Source organism: Chlamydotis macqueenii, chromosome 26 (assembly GCF_036417535.1).
Source record: "Chlamydotis macqueenii isolate bChlMac1 chromosome 26, bChlMac1.mat, whole genome shotgun sequence".
NCBI lineage: Eukaryota > Metazoa > Chordata > Aves > Otidiformes > Otididae > Chlamydotis > Chlamydotis macqueenii.
The window spans coordinates 3,183,134-3,200,232 of NC_141581.1; the positions used below are offsets into that span (position 1 = coordinate 3,183,134).

Below are 17,099 nucleotides of genomic sequence, written 5' to 3' on the forward strand. Positions count from 1 at the left end.
GCCTGGGAGATGAGGGGACAGGGGACTCAGTCTGAGGAGCGGAACACTCCCGTGGGCTTCCTCACTTCAGCATCAGCGAGCAAGGAGGGGCAGGCAGGGCGCAGGCAGGAGAGGCAGCTGCCTGCAGCCTCCTCCACCACTGTGGCTGAGCCACGCACGCCCCGCAACCTGCTGTGGGGGGAGGCACAAAGTGGGGCTCCCCCCACCCTCCGAGAGATCCTCAACCCAGGCAGGAGCCATCAAACTCCAGCACGATTTTTTCAGCCACCGTTTCAGGGGAAGGAAACAGCCCCCACCCCAGAGCAAGCCAGGAAACCCAGGCCTTTATTCCTTCAACAAGTTAACAGGGTGTGGGGGTTTTTAATTTTCAATTGAGTTAAAACACAACAAAGTTCTCACAGAAAGGGGAGACGCAGAGTGGATTCCTCCCTGCCTTTACTGGTTGGGCTGGGAGGAGGAGTGCAGGGACGTTGGCAGGGGGCTGGCCTGGCTCCCTCAGCCTGGTTCTGCAGGCAGGGTGCAGAGAGGGCTGGCGAGAGCCCCAAAACGGCCACAGGCTCTTGGCTTCAGCTTGAGCATCATCTCCTCAAACCCCTTCACCACCAAAGTGCAAACATCCCCGCAGCCTCGAGAACTCCTGCAACCCTCCCTGCCTGCTGGCAGGCGATCCTGGCTCGAGATGAACCCTGTTTAGTACCATCAGAAGAAACCCCAGCAGGATGCCAAGCCAGCCCGGCAGAGTTTAAACCAGTTAAACACACAAGTAAGCACCAATGGCAAGGGAGCTGCTGCCTGGTCAAGGGTTTAGACCTTAGGAAGGAGTTTCACTCCCAAAGACCAGAAGAGATGTGAAAAGGAGAGAGGGAAGAGAGGAAAACCCAGTGCCCACTCAAGGAGAGGGGCAGGTCTCTCCAGCGCTGCCCGGCTGCTGCCACAGTCCTCCCAAGGGAGCTCACTGATTTCTTTTTTGCCTGGGCCGGCAGACAGACCACGTGGCCCCAGCCAGAGGGGAGCAGAGGCGGCACAGCCCAGTTAGTGCCCTCAGTCCAGCAGTGGCGGAAGCTGACAGCCTCACATCCCCTTCCACAGGCCCACAGGGGAGCAGGCAGGGGAAGAAGCGATGGGAGAAGCAGCAGCTTCCCGTCTTGGGGCAGTTCTTGGGTAGCGCGGGCTTGCAGCCCCTCCAGGAACTCTCCTGTCCCACCAGCAGTGTGAGAGAGCCTGGGCAAGGCCACTGGGAAAGTCACACAGAGAAGTCTGGCACCAGCACCCTGCGTAGACAAGGCATGATCCATGCTGTGCTGAGTTATTTCTCCCATTCCTCCCTGAAGATGGAAGGTTATTTTCTCTCTTGCCCACAGCAGCGCACTGGCAGAGCTTCTGCTCCCGTTGTGGTTTCTCCTCCCTGTCCCTGCCAATTGAGATCAAGAGGACAGCGGTGGCTGGCAGCAGGCAGGGCAAACAGCGATCCCAGTCTGGAATCTCTTCAGGGACATTCCAGCACAGAGGATGACAAGTGTAACAGGGAGCAGGTGCCCTTGCTGCAAAATTCACCCTGCAGAGCACGACGGTGCGGTGCAGCCACAGTACAGGCAGGGATGCACGCAGTTTGGCTGAGGTCCAGGCTGTGAGCAGGTTAATGCACAGGGCTAGCCAGCACAGGGGGTCCCGACCTCGGCAGCCAACAAACTCACAAGCGCTGCCTATGCAGTAAGTCTGGAAGCAAATTAGTAGCTTTTTTTTTTTTTTATAAGAAAACAACCGAATTTGGAAGCATGAAGATACTAGTGTTAGTCTAGTCCAGGTCACTCTGCACCAGCTGCCTGTGGAAGGGTGAGCACATCGCAGGGACAGGCCAGGACACTGCAGGGTCCCCAGGCGAGCCGTGGCTTCGTGCTTATCTTAAATCCAAGAACTGAGAAAGAGAGAAAGTGAGGGTGGGGAAGAGAAACAAAAGGAGAGGAAGTTCTTCCTTCTGTCTCCTGTTTTCATCTGAGCAGAGCCCTGGGGCTCCAGCCCACTGTCCATGGGGGATGATCAGCTCTAGTTCTACTTCTGGCTGTTGTAAGCTTTGTGCCTCTGGTTCATGGGGTTTTCTGGAGACTTCATCCACTCCTTCTTGAGGAGCTGCTTGAGCTGGGACAGGCGCATGTTGGGGTTCTCTTGCTTCAGGCGTGGCAGATTGACCTCTTCAAAAGCTGTGAATGCAGCTTTCATCCGGCGCTCGGGGTGCCGGTCCAGATCATTGGCAACGCTGCCGGGAGAGAAGTCAGAGAGAGACAGCATCAGAGACACCTCCCCACAGGCACCAGCCGCTCGCCCTGCTCCGATCCCCTGTCAGCGCAACCAAATGTATATGGAAAAACTTGGATGACAAAGAAGAAAACCCTGTGATCCTTCCCCTACCCACAAAGTGGGTAAAAGAAAAAAAAAAAAAAAAGTGTAAAAAGAAGCTGGTCCTGGGGGAGGGAGTGTCTGCAATAATTTCTCGTAAGGAAAGAGACACCTTCAAAGGAGAGCACTGCTATGATGTCGCCATGTACCTAAGGACAGCAATGGCATCTTCAATCGTCCTGGCCTCCACCGATGCTTCATCCAGTACCCTTCTGTTGATGTTCTCTTCCAAGGGTACCTCCAAGTGAGTCTTCTCCTTTTCCACTGCACAGGGAGGGGGGAAAGAGAGAAATGTTAGTATCACATCCAGTCTATGCAAAAACCTCAGAAGAGGCGCAGCCTTTTCCAAAGCAGAGTGCTGCAGAGTGCCTGCTCTGCAGCTCTGTTTTCCCACCTCAAGGTGACAGCAGGTTCCTTTTCCCCCCATTTGGGCGTTAGACCTAGATACAGCAAAGCATACAGCACACAATAACTGCAGGCAGCTCTGGCTTTCCTTGTCCTTCAGTGACAGTAGGTGAAAAGGGAACAGCCCCCAGCTCTGCTCCCCAGTCCCCCACGGCTATCAGGGCGTTTCCACGGTACCACCAAACCTGCATCTGCATTCTCCTTCAGCTGCTGGTCTTTCCTGATTGTCTCCTCGATGTGGGCCCTAGTGACTTTGCCCGGAGTGGCCTGCTTAGGCGACTTCCCTTTCAGCTTTGAGTCTTCCTCCTCCAGCAGGCGCTGCAGCTCCTTCTTGCGCTCCAGCTGCTCCAGCCGCCGCTTCTCCCTCTCTTCCTGGAAGGGAGAAAGGACCGGCTCACCCCCACCCTTATGCCTTCGATCACCCCCTGCAGCAGTAGAAGCAGAGAGATCAAACTATCCCTTACAGGAGCAGGGAACGCTGCTTGAACAGGAACTGGCTCCTCAATTCTGTGGCTAGTGCAGCACCGTCCTCACCTTATCAGAAGAGACGTTGGCTGAACCTCCGACCTCCAGTCGGATAGCAATGGCCTGGCCCGTCCCTTCAGAATAATAATTCCCCTGTCCCTGCCCTGTCTGCAACCACACGCTGGCTCCCCGTACAGCGAAACATAATCCTGCTGTCAAGAAGGAGCGGCAGGTACCAGCCAGGACTGCTGACAATCAGATTAAGTTTTCCACTTTAATTTTAATAAGTGGTCAGAGGTTGAAAGTTCAGCAGTTGTTTGAGACAAGCCAGTCAAGAGGCTGAATTCATCCTCTGGTCTGGCTCACACTCTTCCTAATAGCCAGGGCAGGTAGGTAGACTGAATTCAACAGGCAACGCAGCTCTTGTGGTAATTGTAAAGTGCTCCAGAAGGAGCTTAAGAGCCACTTTGCCCTCCAAGGCCCAGGGAAGAGGGAGACAAGACCGTGCAACAGGCCCTTAGGGGCTTTCAGCACTTTGGCTTTGAGGTTTTTTCCTCCTCTCCCAAAGCCTGTAAGGTCTGGCAAAAACAAAGAAACAACAAGTGAACATCTCTCTCAGGGGCAGCGTCACATGCTGCAAAGGATTTCGTACTTCGGTGAGTTACATGGACACTTAATTACGGTCCTCATCCATTATTCACAGGGATGGCACAACGAACCAATTGAGTGTTAACAGGATGGGTTTGCTCAAAGGCAGTTGCACAGCAAAACCACCCCAGCAGTAACACAACCTGCTGTCTTCATCAGTGTTTAAGGAGCTGGAGCAAAATTACACGTGTTGGGGTAGGGGGCCCACTCCGAGACAGTAAGGCTGGGGTTTGAGACTCTACTAAAGAAAAGAAACATAACTCACTCCACAGCTCAAGAGTTTAAAGAAAACCCAATTAAAACACAGAACCAAAGCCCACAAATACAGAATCAAAACACCTCCTCAGGCTGCTGCTACTTCCATGAAGCGCAGCAAGGACCAGGCCTTTCAACCCAACTAGGAAGGGAAGCCTCACATAGCTCCACTCCAAGCAGCTGGGGCCAAGGATGGGAAAAAAAAAACCATTAGAGGGATGAAGCCTTTATTACAACTGTCAGCCTTCAAATTCTTGGTCATTAAGCGCTTAGTGCCAGCGCCTTCAGACACAATGCCCCAGCAACTGGCCCGTGCATGATTTCAAAGTGCAAACTCATTTATTTAAGACATCAGCTTTCCCTGCCTGCTGCTTTCCTGTCAGGCCTCTCCCTCTTCTAGTAAAGGCTGAGTAAACAAATTTACTTGGTCTCCCAAGAAGGGATTTTGGCCAGCCCTAGAATGAGAAGGAGGTAACGAGAGGCAGGGGAAGACTGTCTTTCCTCCCTAAAAATTTATTCACAAGAGCAGCCACAGGGGCTTTTGCCCAGCCTCACTCAGCACAGTGCAGGACAGCTCCAGCTCCAGATGGGATCTCCAGCTTGGCCACCAGACTCTGCTTGAGCATCAGGCAGTTTTAAGGAAGAATCCAGCAGAAACTCCAAAACTGGAGAGATTAATGTCCCAGGCCAGAAGAAAGGCAGAAATCACAGAAATCGCTGAAGATCCAGCAGTCAGAGAGAGAAAGCCATTTAATTAGATATCAAGCACATGCAGGAAAAGCAGCACTGCATATTCAGGATACTGGTATCATGCCTAGAACATGGGCTAGTGCAAAGAAACTGTCCCCTGGCTGCTCATCCCATCTCTGAGGCTCAGAGGTGACTAAACAACGTAACTCTGAGAAGGTGCTGGCGTGGTGAGAAGCTTAGCAAGGCTGCAAGAGTGGCTGTGGCTTGAATAATTCAGGAGACGGATAAGGAATGGACACACAAGTACTAACGACCTAAGGGAAGGGAGTAGAAATGTCATTTTTAGTGAGAGACGATTATCTTTTACTCCTGCTTATTGCAGAAAGGGAACTGTTCTACAAGGCAGCTAGCTCAGCAGCCTATCTCACATCATACATCCCAGCTGGGACGACGACACATCTGACAGAGCAGAAATTCAAGGGTAACACTCTGCTGCTGTTAGCTCCTTTCAAACAAAACTCTCCAAAGAGGACACATCCACTTAATGAAGGAGAAATAGCACGCAAGGAGGGTGCAGAGCATTCCTCCTGCACAGTGCGTGCAGGGCACCTTCAGTTACTCCTCTCCCCCAGCTGCTTGGTTAAGCTACTCCCTGCTCTCTGGTATTTACAACTGAGTTTCTATTTGCAGAAAGTAAATAAGCTGGCACCTTTACTAATTTGTCACAAGACCTGCAAAATCTACATGCTCGGGTTTCCCCAGCAGCCTGTCACGTCCAGGTCTGCTGTGTACCATCTGCGGTGCTCAAAAGCAGCGGTTCTGAGCAGCCTGCTTGCCAACCCCAAAGCCCAAGGGGCCCGAAGCTGTCATTTTTTAAGACTTTTCTCAGGTTGGGCCAAACCAAACTAATCTTTTATGAATCACCTTAAAAGTCCTGATGAAATTGAGGCTTGGATTTGTCTAAGTGAAACATACTACAGAGCTATGAGAAAACTGGAAAGGAAATGAATAATTTTCTCCTTCAGCATTTCCGCACTCCACAGGGCACTGGGAGGAGCAGGAGGTGAGATTTCTTTAGTTGGACACTTGTGTTCCCAATGATTTGTGTATTAAAATGCAAGCTTCCAGTCTTGCAGAGAACTGCCTGAGCAAGGAGCACTTCATTAGCTTTCAGAACAGCTTCCCACCTGCTAGACAGGAGAACAAGGTCCCACGCACAGGGCTTTGAGAGCAAGCGGTCAATTGAAGCAGCAGCGCTCCCAATCAAGCTCTTAGCGTGAGGCTCAGAGGAAGGCTGGAGAGCGTGCCACCAGCCTGGCAAAGCACACTGCTTCTCGCATGGCAGAAGGGCAAAGTGATGCAAAAATTATGCGGTCAGAAAGTGAGCGGGGCATAACAGACCTGGAGCACGTCTCAGTGCTCAGCGGGCTCTCTGAGGTACGCTGGAGCTTTACGATGGGATCAAACACACTCCTTCCATTGCCGACACGTCAAAGCAAGCATCAAAGGGACACTGAAGCCTGAGGAAGTTGGTTCTGGGGTCTGAGCTCCAGCCTGGTGTCATCAGGTGTCTCTCCACTACAGCTCTGTCCCCTGCATTGTTCACTGAAGCCATCAGATTTCAATATCGCATACCTGGTACCAGGCAGACGTCCTCCAAAGAGGGAAGAACAGTCACTTGATCTGTCCAATATTTTACCCAAATAAGAGCTGGTGCTCACAGCTGAGTAATTCTGCACTGCATCAGAGATGGGGGGAGAGAAAGTCACCACTTGCCTGTCTGTGACACCACTGCAGCTGGGACCTGCCAGCCCACACCCCACGATCGAGGCTAATGGGAGCGAGAAAGGCATAAAACTCACACCAAGAGAGTCACTGCTCCCTCTCATGCTATCTGCGCTCTTCTAGCACAAGTACTCACCCTGCACTTAACCTGAATTCTTCCCCAGACGCTTTGTACACAAGTACAAAATGTCTCCTCACTTCCATATAATCTGCACGCCCTCTCCTTGCCATTCCCACTGAGGGCATTGAGCAAAGCCGCAGGAAAGGCCTCCGTGGGTCGGTGCTGGTGACACTACAACACGCTAGGCAGAGAGAAAGGTGCCAAGGTGCTTTGAGCTGCTGCTGAACACAGGGGAACTGCTTTCCTGGCATACGTGCACTCAGCAAACAGAACCCAGGGAAAATACAGTCTGAACAGGGAGGAGTGCTTGTCCTCCCTCAGCCAGACAGCCCGGCGGGAGTTTGGGAAGGAGACTGGGAATTCGGCTGCATCTTTTCCAGCACACCAGCAGCAGTCCCAGCCAGCAAGATCTTCCTGAGCGCACCTGCAGGGCACAAAGCAGTGAAACCCAAGGTCTCCAGAGAGAAGGTGGCCCAATTCCAGCTGCAAGACCTCTGCCCTTGATAGATACTTCACTGATCCTTTCTTCCCATAATGCTCCAGCAGATGTAATGGTTTGTCACCGTTCCAAGCCTGCCTGCAGCTTCACCCAGGACGCACATGCCTCTGCAGCTGTTCCGCCACCAGACACACTTTAGCTAATTGCACGGAGAAAAAACACACCGTGATCAGGCTGATGAGGAGTGTCGTGCTCTGAGCTGCAGTCTAACCTTGCATAGGAAAGGTGGGAAGGGGCAGAAAGGATGAAGATACCCAAATGTTAAAAGAAAAGCAGTTACCTAGGTAAAACCCTCAGCCTTCCAGCAAGAAGGATGTAGATTTTGTGCTTTCCAGAGCTCTCCAGGGAAAGTAACAAGCTGTGACTTGTGCTGAAGCGCCAGAGGAGGAATACACACATCGCAGGCAGGTCATATTAGCTCAGACGTTCCTTCAGGCATCACAGAGCCACCAAACAAGTGTCATCCTCTGTTAGCAGAGATAAGCTCCCAAGGTTGCTTTCAGAGCAGGGGGAGGGTGGCATTTAAAGAAACCCCAAAACGAAGCAAAAGCAAACAGCAGGACAGCCATCTGTTAACAGTGAATCTCATGACAGCAGGCACTGCATTTCAAACATTAAGCTTCTCTACGCTCAAGTATTAATGCTGACATGCATCGCCGCCCCGTCAGCGAGACTACCAGATTGCCAGGCAGAGCCACCAAACCCTGAAACAGAAATAGAGCTCTGCGCTCGGACTTATTTCACTGAAGCTGCGACAGTCATCTGGGCGGGGTGGGGAAGAATTAAACGGAGGGTGCAGGGTTTGGCCTCAGCGTGTCGCAAATGTTTTCAGCCACTCCTGCCTGCTGGCGGTGCAGGAATTCAGGGGTGCTGCACAGGTGCGCTGCAGTGCCGTTAATGTGTTACTGCCATCACCTGGAGAGCTGGGGAAGAGCTGCAAGAGCCGCTTAGTGCTCGCTGTGAGGTGCTGAGGGCATCCTCCCACAGGTTCTCCACTGGTCCTTTCTTCCCGTAACGCTCCAGCAGAGGAGGGCCATCCCCTCCTCTGAGTGCAGTAGCTGAGAGCGACACGAGTCACTCCTGCAGCGTATGTCTGTGGTCGGCAGTGCTATTTTCATGCCAGCACTGCCTGCAAAAACAGCTACTTCTCTGGGAAAGTTTAACTCCCGTGAACAGTTTGGTTTCTGTCCTCTCTAGGATGAGGACGGAAAATCATCTACAATCTGAGTCACACATTCCTTCCCTGCCAGGACGTGATGGGGCACAGGCAGCTTCCTCCATTCTCTGTGGGGATATTGCAGCCTGATGGCACTGGAGAAGCAGCTGAGGAAGGTCTCACTGATTTATTTTGCCCCAGCAACCCATTCATTCCTGTCTGTTGGCCATTTGCTCACTTTCACAAAGCTCAGGTTGTGGTAGCACCTGTGCGAGGATCTGGCAGCAGGAAGAGCCCCTGTACAGGTACTTGGAGCCTTTTTGTCAGGACAGCTCCTTATCTAAGCAGACTTTTGCTGCTGTGAGCTGCAAGGCCCCCAGGGAGGCTCGTGGGAAGAAAATGCTCTAAAACACAGTATTCAGGTGAAATTCAGATGTAGAGACTATGCTTATGCAGATGGGAGGTCTCCCCACAGCTGCCCTTGTCTTGGTGGAGGGAAGGGAAATAATTCGACAAGCACCAGCGTGACAAGGGGAGGCAGAAGGGTGCAGCTGGTCTCACCCAGCAGAGCACCACGCTCCTGAGTCTAGCCTGCCTGCAGATTCTTACTGTGCTCTCAGACTTTTCAAGAAAAGCCAGAAATCCTGCAAGACGACTAGCAAAGTGTTGAGCAGGGAGAGGGGCTGGCTGAGGTGCTGAGTGGAAACCACCTCACTGGTTTCTCTAAAACTCAGTCTGAGGAACTGGGGTGGACCCTTGTTTTCCAGTTAGCAATTCCAGCTCACGACACAGCTTCCCCCTCCAGGAGGCTGTTTTGCAAGCCCAGTCAAATAGGTCACTGCTGGCCAAGTCTTAGAGTAATAATAAGTCCTTGTTCCAGGAAGTAATTAGGCAGCATTAGAGGATTGTGCTGGGGAACAGCGCACAGGACTCCAAATTCCAAACATCAAGGCACATATTAGGGGTGAACTCACGCAGATGTACACAGCACGCAGCTATCAAGGTCACGGGGACATGCTGGCTTCCTGCCTGCCTGGCCAGCGTACTCAAGTACCAACACACAAACTTCAGTAAGCACCGAATTCACAGAGCAGTACAAACCCAGTAACCCCATAGATCCCTTTTACGTTGTCAATAGCAGCACTGTCTGATTAGCATGAGAGTAAAGAAACAACTTCAGAAGAGGTAGCTCAGTCATCACAATTGTTTCCAGAAAAATCCACAAAACCAGAAGGCAGATTTGTCTAACACTGATGCAGGACAACGTTAAAAAAACAAATAACCCAGAAACGAGCACTGAAGTGCTCTGTTTATTGAGCACCACGGCAAACAGGCAGTCCAGGGCAGAGCAAGCTGGAAAGAGGAAATCAGAGAGTATCTTCTGGAAGAGACATGTCCTGATGTGTGGCACGCTAAATGAGGGAGATAAAAAAAACCCCCACCTTTGGAATGCCTAAACCTGCTGATTTCTTTCTCCTTCTACAAAAAACAAAGAAAAATTAAGAAAGAAAAAGAAAGGAAAACAAGCTAAAGAACTGCTTGATCAAAAATCAAGCCCGACAGCAGAGGTCCTGATCTTTTACTTATTTCAATTTTAAATGATTCCAACAATGAAGCTTTTAGTGCCTCCCTCGGGAAGTCAGCTCTAAGATCCACCAGATTTCCGAATTACACATCAAAGCTTACACGTACTCTCACACTTGGCTTCTTTTAGCTCTCAGAGAAGCCACTAGTTCCAGCTCTTCTGCCCAAAACGAAGCACAGGACAACATGGGGAGAGACAGCTACAGCTGGGGGGACAGAGAAGGAGAAGCGGCCCTTCCTGAGCAAGGCTGGATCTCAGGGGCTTAGTAAAGGACCAGTTAGGAGATACTCTTCTACCTGACTAATCATTCACCTTCCTTTGTTCCTTCCTCATCACGTGTTTGTCTTCATCTTTCCAGTAGGCATCTTCCAGCTCCTGCTGACGTTTGGCATCGGCTGCTGCCTTTGCCTCAGCCTTCCTCGCACGGGCAGCAGCCGACTTGGTATTTTCACCTTGGAACTTCTTGGGCATCACTCAAGGTGCTCTGCGGAAAAGAAGAGAGCTTCAAATCCTTGCCTGGACAGGATCTCAGGTTCACTGTCAGGGGAACAGGAAACAGCTGGAGCTCACACCATGGAAACCTCTTTTTTTTTATTGCCTGATTTCAAGATCCTGGGCCAAGCAGATCTAGCAATCTTCCAGCTCACCTAGCAGGAACTCCGCTCATTCCACCCCAGATCCTCAGCAGGGGACAGTCCCTCCCGCCTCTTTATTGTGTTGCAAGGACATGACAAATCAGGCTGCTGGGTTCCTGGTACCAAGCCAAAAGCACCACTGCCCTGCAAGCCGAAGGACTCTCTGCTGTTGAATCAAAACGAAGCTGGGTGCTTCTGTTCTTGCACCAGCACGCTTCAAGGGGAATTCACCGCTGCCAGCAGAGGAGGATGAAACAGCACAAACGCTATATCAAGCCCTCTAACTGTCAGAAATGCAGCCCCTTGGCCCTGTTTAATTTGGAGAAGCAACCATGCGGATGTGACATATTCACTTCCCTTATAACATCAAGGTAGGTAGGAAAAGTCCTGAAAGCCAGGCAGAACAAGAGCCACAAAATCAACCAGGCACTAAGAAAGGGCCTCAGAGACTGGCCACGCAGACACCATGTTCTGGATCTCAAACCTTTATTTTTAATGGCAGATAACTATTTGCTAAACAAGAAACAACAGAAAACGGTTGACATTTAGGGCCGGCTGCCCAAATGCCAAGCTTTTCAAAGCCCCGGCTGGAGGAAATCCCTTCTTCTCTCCGATACGTGCTCTGACTCTTTCTGGAGAGCATGACCTGGGCTGGGCACCGGGCCAAGGCCATGGGCCAGCACGACAATGCGTGGGAGGGCGAGGGCCGCATCCCCCCACTCCCCCACGGTCTTAATGGCCCAGCTGCGCTCCAGGCCCCACACCCAAAGCCAGGCTGCCCCAAGCTGCCCGACCCAAGGGCCAGCTCTCATCCGCCCAGGCCGACCCCCTCCCCGAGGCAGGCCGAGCAGAACCCTGCGCCGTGCCAGCACCCTCAGCACCCCACCTCAGCTTGGGGCCCTACAGAGCCCCGCCCCTCCTGGCGCTCCCCTCCCACGACAGAGCCCCCCCAGCTGCCCTTCCCCGTTTGCTCAGTAAAGGGGAAGCTTTCCCCTTCCACCTCCTCCCCAAATGTCGGGCCTCTCCCCGCCGCACTGCTCCAGCCCTGCCACTCTCCCCTCAGCCCCTCTCCGAGCCCTCTCTCAGGGCCTGGGCCTGCCTCCCCCCCCAGCCCTTCCTCCTCCCCTCAAATCCCCCCCCCCCCAGGCCTCCTCGCCCGTCCCCCTCAGTCCTTCCCCTCTCCCCCGGTTCCCCTCCGCACTCCTGGCCCGTCCCTTCCCCTCAGGCCGACCCCCGAAGCCTGAACCCGCCGCCCAGGCCCGTTCCTACCCGGTCCCCGCCGCTCCGACCGTCGCGAGTGTTGCGCGTCACCGCCGCGCGCGGTCGCTCCCGCGGGAAGGGAAGGGCGGGGCGAGCATGCGGCTCGGCAGGGCTCGCGTCCCGCCACCGCCATGTTTGCTAAGGGCGCAGCCCGCTCCGCACAGCCCGTGTCGCCAAGCCGAGCGGTGGGGAGGACCGGCGGGCCGGACAGCAACACCCCCCACACACCCACCCGCGGCAGTACCCGCAGTGCGGCGCGCAGCCCCAGGGAAGAGCGCGCACTCCGCGCGCTGCCACCGCCCCTTCCCCTGCCCGGCACAAAGATGGTGGCGTCCCCCGAGATGGCGGCGCGGCCGAGCGGCTCCAGGCTGTGGGCGGGGCTTGGCAGGGTGCGGTCTGCTGGCCCCTGGGGGGTCAGGGCGTGCTGGAGCGGGGCCCGCCCCCCCCCCGCCATTCCACGTTGTGTCCCTCCACCAAGGACAGGCTCCTCCCGGGGAACAGCTCCTCCTTTATTGGGGACCCCAGGACAGGGCCCTGCCATCCCGCCACGGCTGTGTGTCCCCCTGCCCTGCGCCCTAAACGTGGGTCTCCTGCAGCAGCGGGTCGGTGACGGTGCCGGGCTCGGGAGGAGCCCGGGGGGGGCCGGCCTCCCCGTCCGGCTTCGCCGGCAGCGGCTGGGAGGCTCTGGCCTTGCCTGGGGGCTCTTCCCCGGCGGTCTTGGTGCCCGCGGGGGACACCGAGGACGTCTGCTTTGCGATGTCCCACCACAGCACGCCCGGCGGCAGCTGCCTCTGCTTGGTGCGCCCTGCCGGAAAGGGGGTACGATGCTGCGGGGGGATGAGGACCCCAGTGCTGGCTGTCACGTCCCTGCTCGGTCCCCAGCCTCACCTGGCAGGGAGCTGAGCAGGGCCCCCGCCATCACTGTGGTGAGGGTTCCCAGCGCCCCGTAGTACAGGTAGGAGATGGCATAGAGGTCACCCACGATGGCTGGCCTGAGAGGGGAGGGGGTCAGGGACCGGCAGAGACAGCACTGTGACATCACAGCAAATGGGGACAGTGCTGTGACATCATAGTGATCAGGGACAGCAGTGTGATGTCACAGTGAACAGGGAAAGCAGTGTGACATCACAGTGAACAATGACAGTGGCATGATCACAGTGAACCACACAAGTGCTGTGGCATGACAACAAACAAAGTGGTGTGGCGTCACAGTGAACAGTGAAAGCGGTGTGACATCACAACGAACAAGGAAAGCGATGTGACATCATAAGGAACAGGGAAACTGGTGTGATATCACAGCAAGCCGCCTGTGCCCCCAGAACCTCCCCCAGCTGCCATCCCCACCCGGGCCATGCCCCCCTCACCGTGCCGCTGCTGGGGGGTCCTGGCGGGGAGGCAGGGGTCCCAGGAGGACAGTGCGGTTGGCACTGGCGGTGCGGTTGTAGAGTGGGCAGAGGGCTACAGAGGCTGGCAGCACCCCCATGGCGGTGGCGCTGGGAGGGTACAAGGTGCCACCTATGGCCACCCAGAAGGAGACGGCCAAGCCAGCAGCCAGGCCCCCCAGCACATCCTGTGGCAGAGGAGAGGGGTCCGCACAGCCCCGGGGGAGTGGGCTGTGGTGGGACCCCTGCAGCTCCCCCGGATCCCCCCGCAGGACTCACAGCTGTGCCACACATCGGCAGGAACATGCCCAAGACGAAGGCCCCCAGCAGTGGGCCACTGATCACCCCCATGACAGTGAAGGAGCCCTGGAAGGGAGACGGAGAGCTCTTCCCCACCGCCCCAGCTTGGGGGCTACGAGGGGCTCAGAGGAGCATGAGGATGTGGCTTGGCTCTGCCCCAGACCCCCCGGATGCTGCGGCCCAGCCAGCTCGAGGGCTCTTGGGCAGCCAGTGGCGTGTGGCCAGGTCCCACTCAGCCGGGCAGAGCTGGAGGGTGAGGGTATGGGGGCAGTGGGGCAAGCTCAGCCCCCATGCCGGATCAGGCCCTGCGTGCCGGGGCTCACCTGCAGCACGCCACCACCCAGCAGCGAGGCCAGAGCTGCCACCGTGATGCACGAGGTGCCGTAGATGAGCGCTGTGAGGAAAGGCAGGAAAGGTTCAGCAGCATGGCGTGGCACAGCACAGCGCGGCTCGGTGCAGTGCGGCATGAAGTGACACAGTTCAGCGTGGTGCTGTGTGGCATGGCATGGCACGGCACAGCTCAGTGCAGTATGCCATGGCATGGCACAGCACGGCACGGCACAGTGTGGCATGGCATGGCATGGCATGGCACAGGATGAGGTAGCACGGCATGGCACGGCATGGCACCATGCTGCACACCATGGAGTAGCACAACACACTGCAGCACAGGCTGAGGGAGCATGGCACGGGACGGCACCATGCGGCATGGCACGGCGCGGGATGGCACCCTGCGGCGCGGCACGGCGCGGCATGGTCACCGTCCCCACTCACAGAGCCCCTTGGAGATGAGGGTCAGCCTCTGCGGTGACAGCGCTGGCAGCCTGGGCTTGACCATGTCCTCGAGGGTGACGGCTGCCATGGCGTTGATGCTGGTGGAGGCTGTGCTGCAGCACAGGCAGGCGGCAGCGCTCAGCCCCGATGCTGGCAGCTTGAGGGGTTGTGGGGGCTGAAGTCCCCTTCTGCGGGGAGTTTTGGGGTTCCCTTGGGGTGAGGGGTGCCCCCATCCTCACCTGAGGGTGCCGCTGTAGGCACAAGCCAGGAACAGCCCCGGCACCCCCGGGAACGTCTCAAAGATGTCAAGGACCAGGTAGGGCATGTACTGTGGGGGAGGCAGCTGCGTCAGCGGGGAGCTGGACCCCAGCCGAGCCCAGCCCCCGCAGCCCTCCATTTGGTGCTGGAGCTGGAAGAGGCGGTGGGGGCTGGTACCTGATCGGGAGCTGAGATGTAGCCGGCGAGGAGGGGATCGCAGTCCTTGTAGAGCGCAAACATCACAAGGCCACAGGCCACTGCGCTGGAGACGATGCAGAAGAGCCCCACTTGATTCACCAGCAGCGCCCTGTGAGCACAGCCGGCTGAGCGGGGGTGCGGGGGCCTTGTGAGGGGCCGTGTGAGAGTGCAGGGTCTGTGTAGGGTCCATGCAAGGCTGCATGGTCTGTGCAAAGGTCCGTGCAACGGCGAAGGGTCTGTGCAGGGCCTGTGCAAGGGAGCAAGGTCTGTGCAAGAGTGTGGAGTCCGTATAAGCGTGCAGGGGCCATGCAGGGGTGCAGAGTTTGTGCAGGGGCTGTGCAGGTGTGCAGGCGCTGGGGTCCTCAAAGGGGGACAGGCTGGCGTGCAGCCATCCCCCTGCCCAGGGCAGCCCATTGCCCCCATGCACCATCCCACACAGAGCAGGATCCAGATGATGCTGGCGGCCCCGTGGACTCACCCCCTGGCCTGCCCCTCGGTCCGGCAGGCCACGTAGCGCTGGACCTGGGCCTGGTTGACGCCATACATGGAGAGCCAGACCAGTGTGCCGCCCAGCAGGAAGGTCCAGACTGTGTACCGGCTCCGCGGGTCTGGGTCGAAACTGGGCGCAGCGGCACGGGATGGGCCCGGGCCTCGCACTGACCCCCCAGCACCCCAGGGCAGGGGAGCGGCGTCAGCACCCAGCAGGGTGACAGACAGGACGACTCACTCGCCGAAGTTCACCCTGGAGCCGTTGGCAGCGATGGCCAGCACCCTGGCGGGACCCCCTGCCAGCAGCACCCCTCGGATGATGATGGCGATGAAGCCAGAGAGCATCACGAAGACCTGGAAGACGTCCGTCCAGATGACAGCCTTCATCCCGCCCTGTGCCGGATGGAGCCATGGGTGAGCGCCAGGGACCCCCGGGGACCCCTGGGACCCCCTCGTGCCTGCGCTCACTATAGTGGTGTAGAAGGTGCAGATGATGCCAGTGGAAAGCAGGGATGCCCAGATATCCAGACCAGTCACTGAAGGAGGTGAGAAGGTGCTGAGCAGACTTCCAGGGTGCAAATGACGCCTGGGGTGGGACAGGGCTGCAATGGGATGGGGAGGACTCCCCCTCACCTCCCCACCTCACCTTGGTTGAGGATGAGGGCAGGGGCATAGATGACGATCCCCGTGTACAGCATCTGCGGGAAAGAAGGGGGGTCAGCACCCCAGGTGACGGCTGTGCCGATGGGGATGAAGCGTGTCGGTGCTGCCCAAGCGCAGCGTGCGGGCGCTGGGAAAACATTGAGGTTTTCATTCAAAACAGGGCTCCCGCCTGGCACTGTTTGCTTTGAGCCATGGAAAACATGAGCATGGGAAGGAGAACGCTTCCCAGGGGCTCCAGGCAGTGCCGGGACGGCTGGATCCAAACCCCTGCCGAGCGCTCTATCCTCACTGTCCCCCGTCCCACCCGTGCACCGCCAACACGCACCGTGGCTGCCACATACTGCAGGGTCCCGCACAGCCGGACGCTCCTGTTGAACCGCTGCTCCAGATACTGGGGACAAGGACAAGGGAGCGCATCAGGGGCTGACCCGGCATCAGGGGCTGCTCCGGGGTGGGATACGTCCCCCCCCGTGCCCACCTCGTAGGTGCTGGTGAGCCCCAGGCGGTAGAAGACAGGGAGGAAGAGCTGGGCAGTGAGCAGTGTGTTGAGCAGCTGCCCCAGGCACATCCAGAGGAATTTGACTCCATACCGGTACGCCTCTGCTGGCACCCCCAGCACCTGGATGGCTGACATGAAGCTGGCTGAGAGCGAGAGCCCAACGGGTAGGGCCGACATCTGCCGTCCCCCAGTGAAAAAATCCTCAGTGGTTTTCTGGCTGCCTTTGGTGAGGCCATGGAAGAGCCCAATGCCGGTGGAGATCAGCAGCATCAGCCCAAAGACTCCATAGTCCCAGAGGCTGAAGGTGAGCTGCTCTGGCACCCACAGCTCCAGGCTCCCCTCTGGGGCCAGCGTGGTGGCTGACAGTGGGAGAGAGCCCCCGGCCAGGCACCTGCAAGTGGCTGGGGATGCAGCACAGGGACGCGGCACAGGGAGGTGGCACGCACGGCTAGGCCAGGGCACGGCGAGGGTGGCAAAACTGGAGGGGGAGAAAACTCCGTGCAATTATCGACCGACATTTGACGTCTAGCAGAAAGGACCAAGCACAGAGCGGAGAGCGTGGTTGTCACCTCTCCCCATCCCATCCCATCCCGTCTCATCCCCATCCCCATCCCCATCCCCATCCCCATCCCGTCCTCTCC

At 56.6% G+C, this 17,099-nt stretch overlaps 2 protein-coding genes across 3 annotated transcripts; both read right to left on the reverse strand.

The window, feature by feature from the left end:
• Positions 1-297: 297 nt before the first annotated feature.
• CCDC124 (coiled-coil domain containing 124) lies at positions 298-12,023 on the reverse strand. 2 transcript variants are annotated; one of them, XM_086767499.1, is made up of 5 exons: positions 11,908-12,023; positions 10,316-10,487; positions 2,985-3,171; positions 2,544-2,658; positions 298-2,254 (listed from the first exon to the last, which is right to left on the reverse strand). In XM_086767499.1, the coding sequence occupies exons 2-5, from the start codon at positions 10,472-10,474 to the stop codon at positions 2,050-2,052; spliced, it is 666 nt and encodes a 221-aa protein (XP_086623625.1). In that variant the 5' UTR covers positions 10,475-10,487; positions 11,908-12,023; the 3' UTR covers positions 298-2,049. The 2 variants fall into 2 exon arrangements, with proteins under 2 accessions (XP_086623625.1, XP_086623626.1); XM_086767500.1 differs by lacking the exon at positions 11,908-12,023 and adding an exon at positions 10,651-11,446.
• Positions 12,024-12,473: 450 nt separating this feature from the next.
• On the reverse strand, positions 12,474-16,831 carry SLC5A5 (solute carrier family 5 member 5). Its single transcript, XM_086767679.1, has 14 exons — positions 16,438-16,831; positions 16,285-16,350; positions 15,943-15,994; positions 15,765-15,832; positions 15,535-15,689; positions 15,286-15,426; positions 14,787-14,916; positions 14,591-14,679; positions 14,352-14,464; positions 13,904-13,974; positions 13,560-13,646; positions 13,263-13,468; positions 12,787-12,890; positions 12,474-12,703 (listed from the first exon to the last, which is right to left on the reverse strand). Exons 1-14 carry the CDS (start codon positions 16,726-16,728, stop codon positions 12,474-12,476), a joined length of 1,803 nt encoding a protein of 600 aa, XP_086623805.1. The 5' UTR covers positions 16,729-16,831.
• Positions 16,832-17,099: the final 268 nt, after the last annotated feature.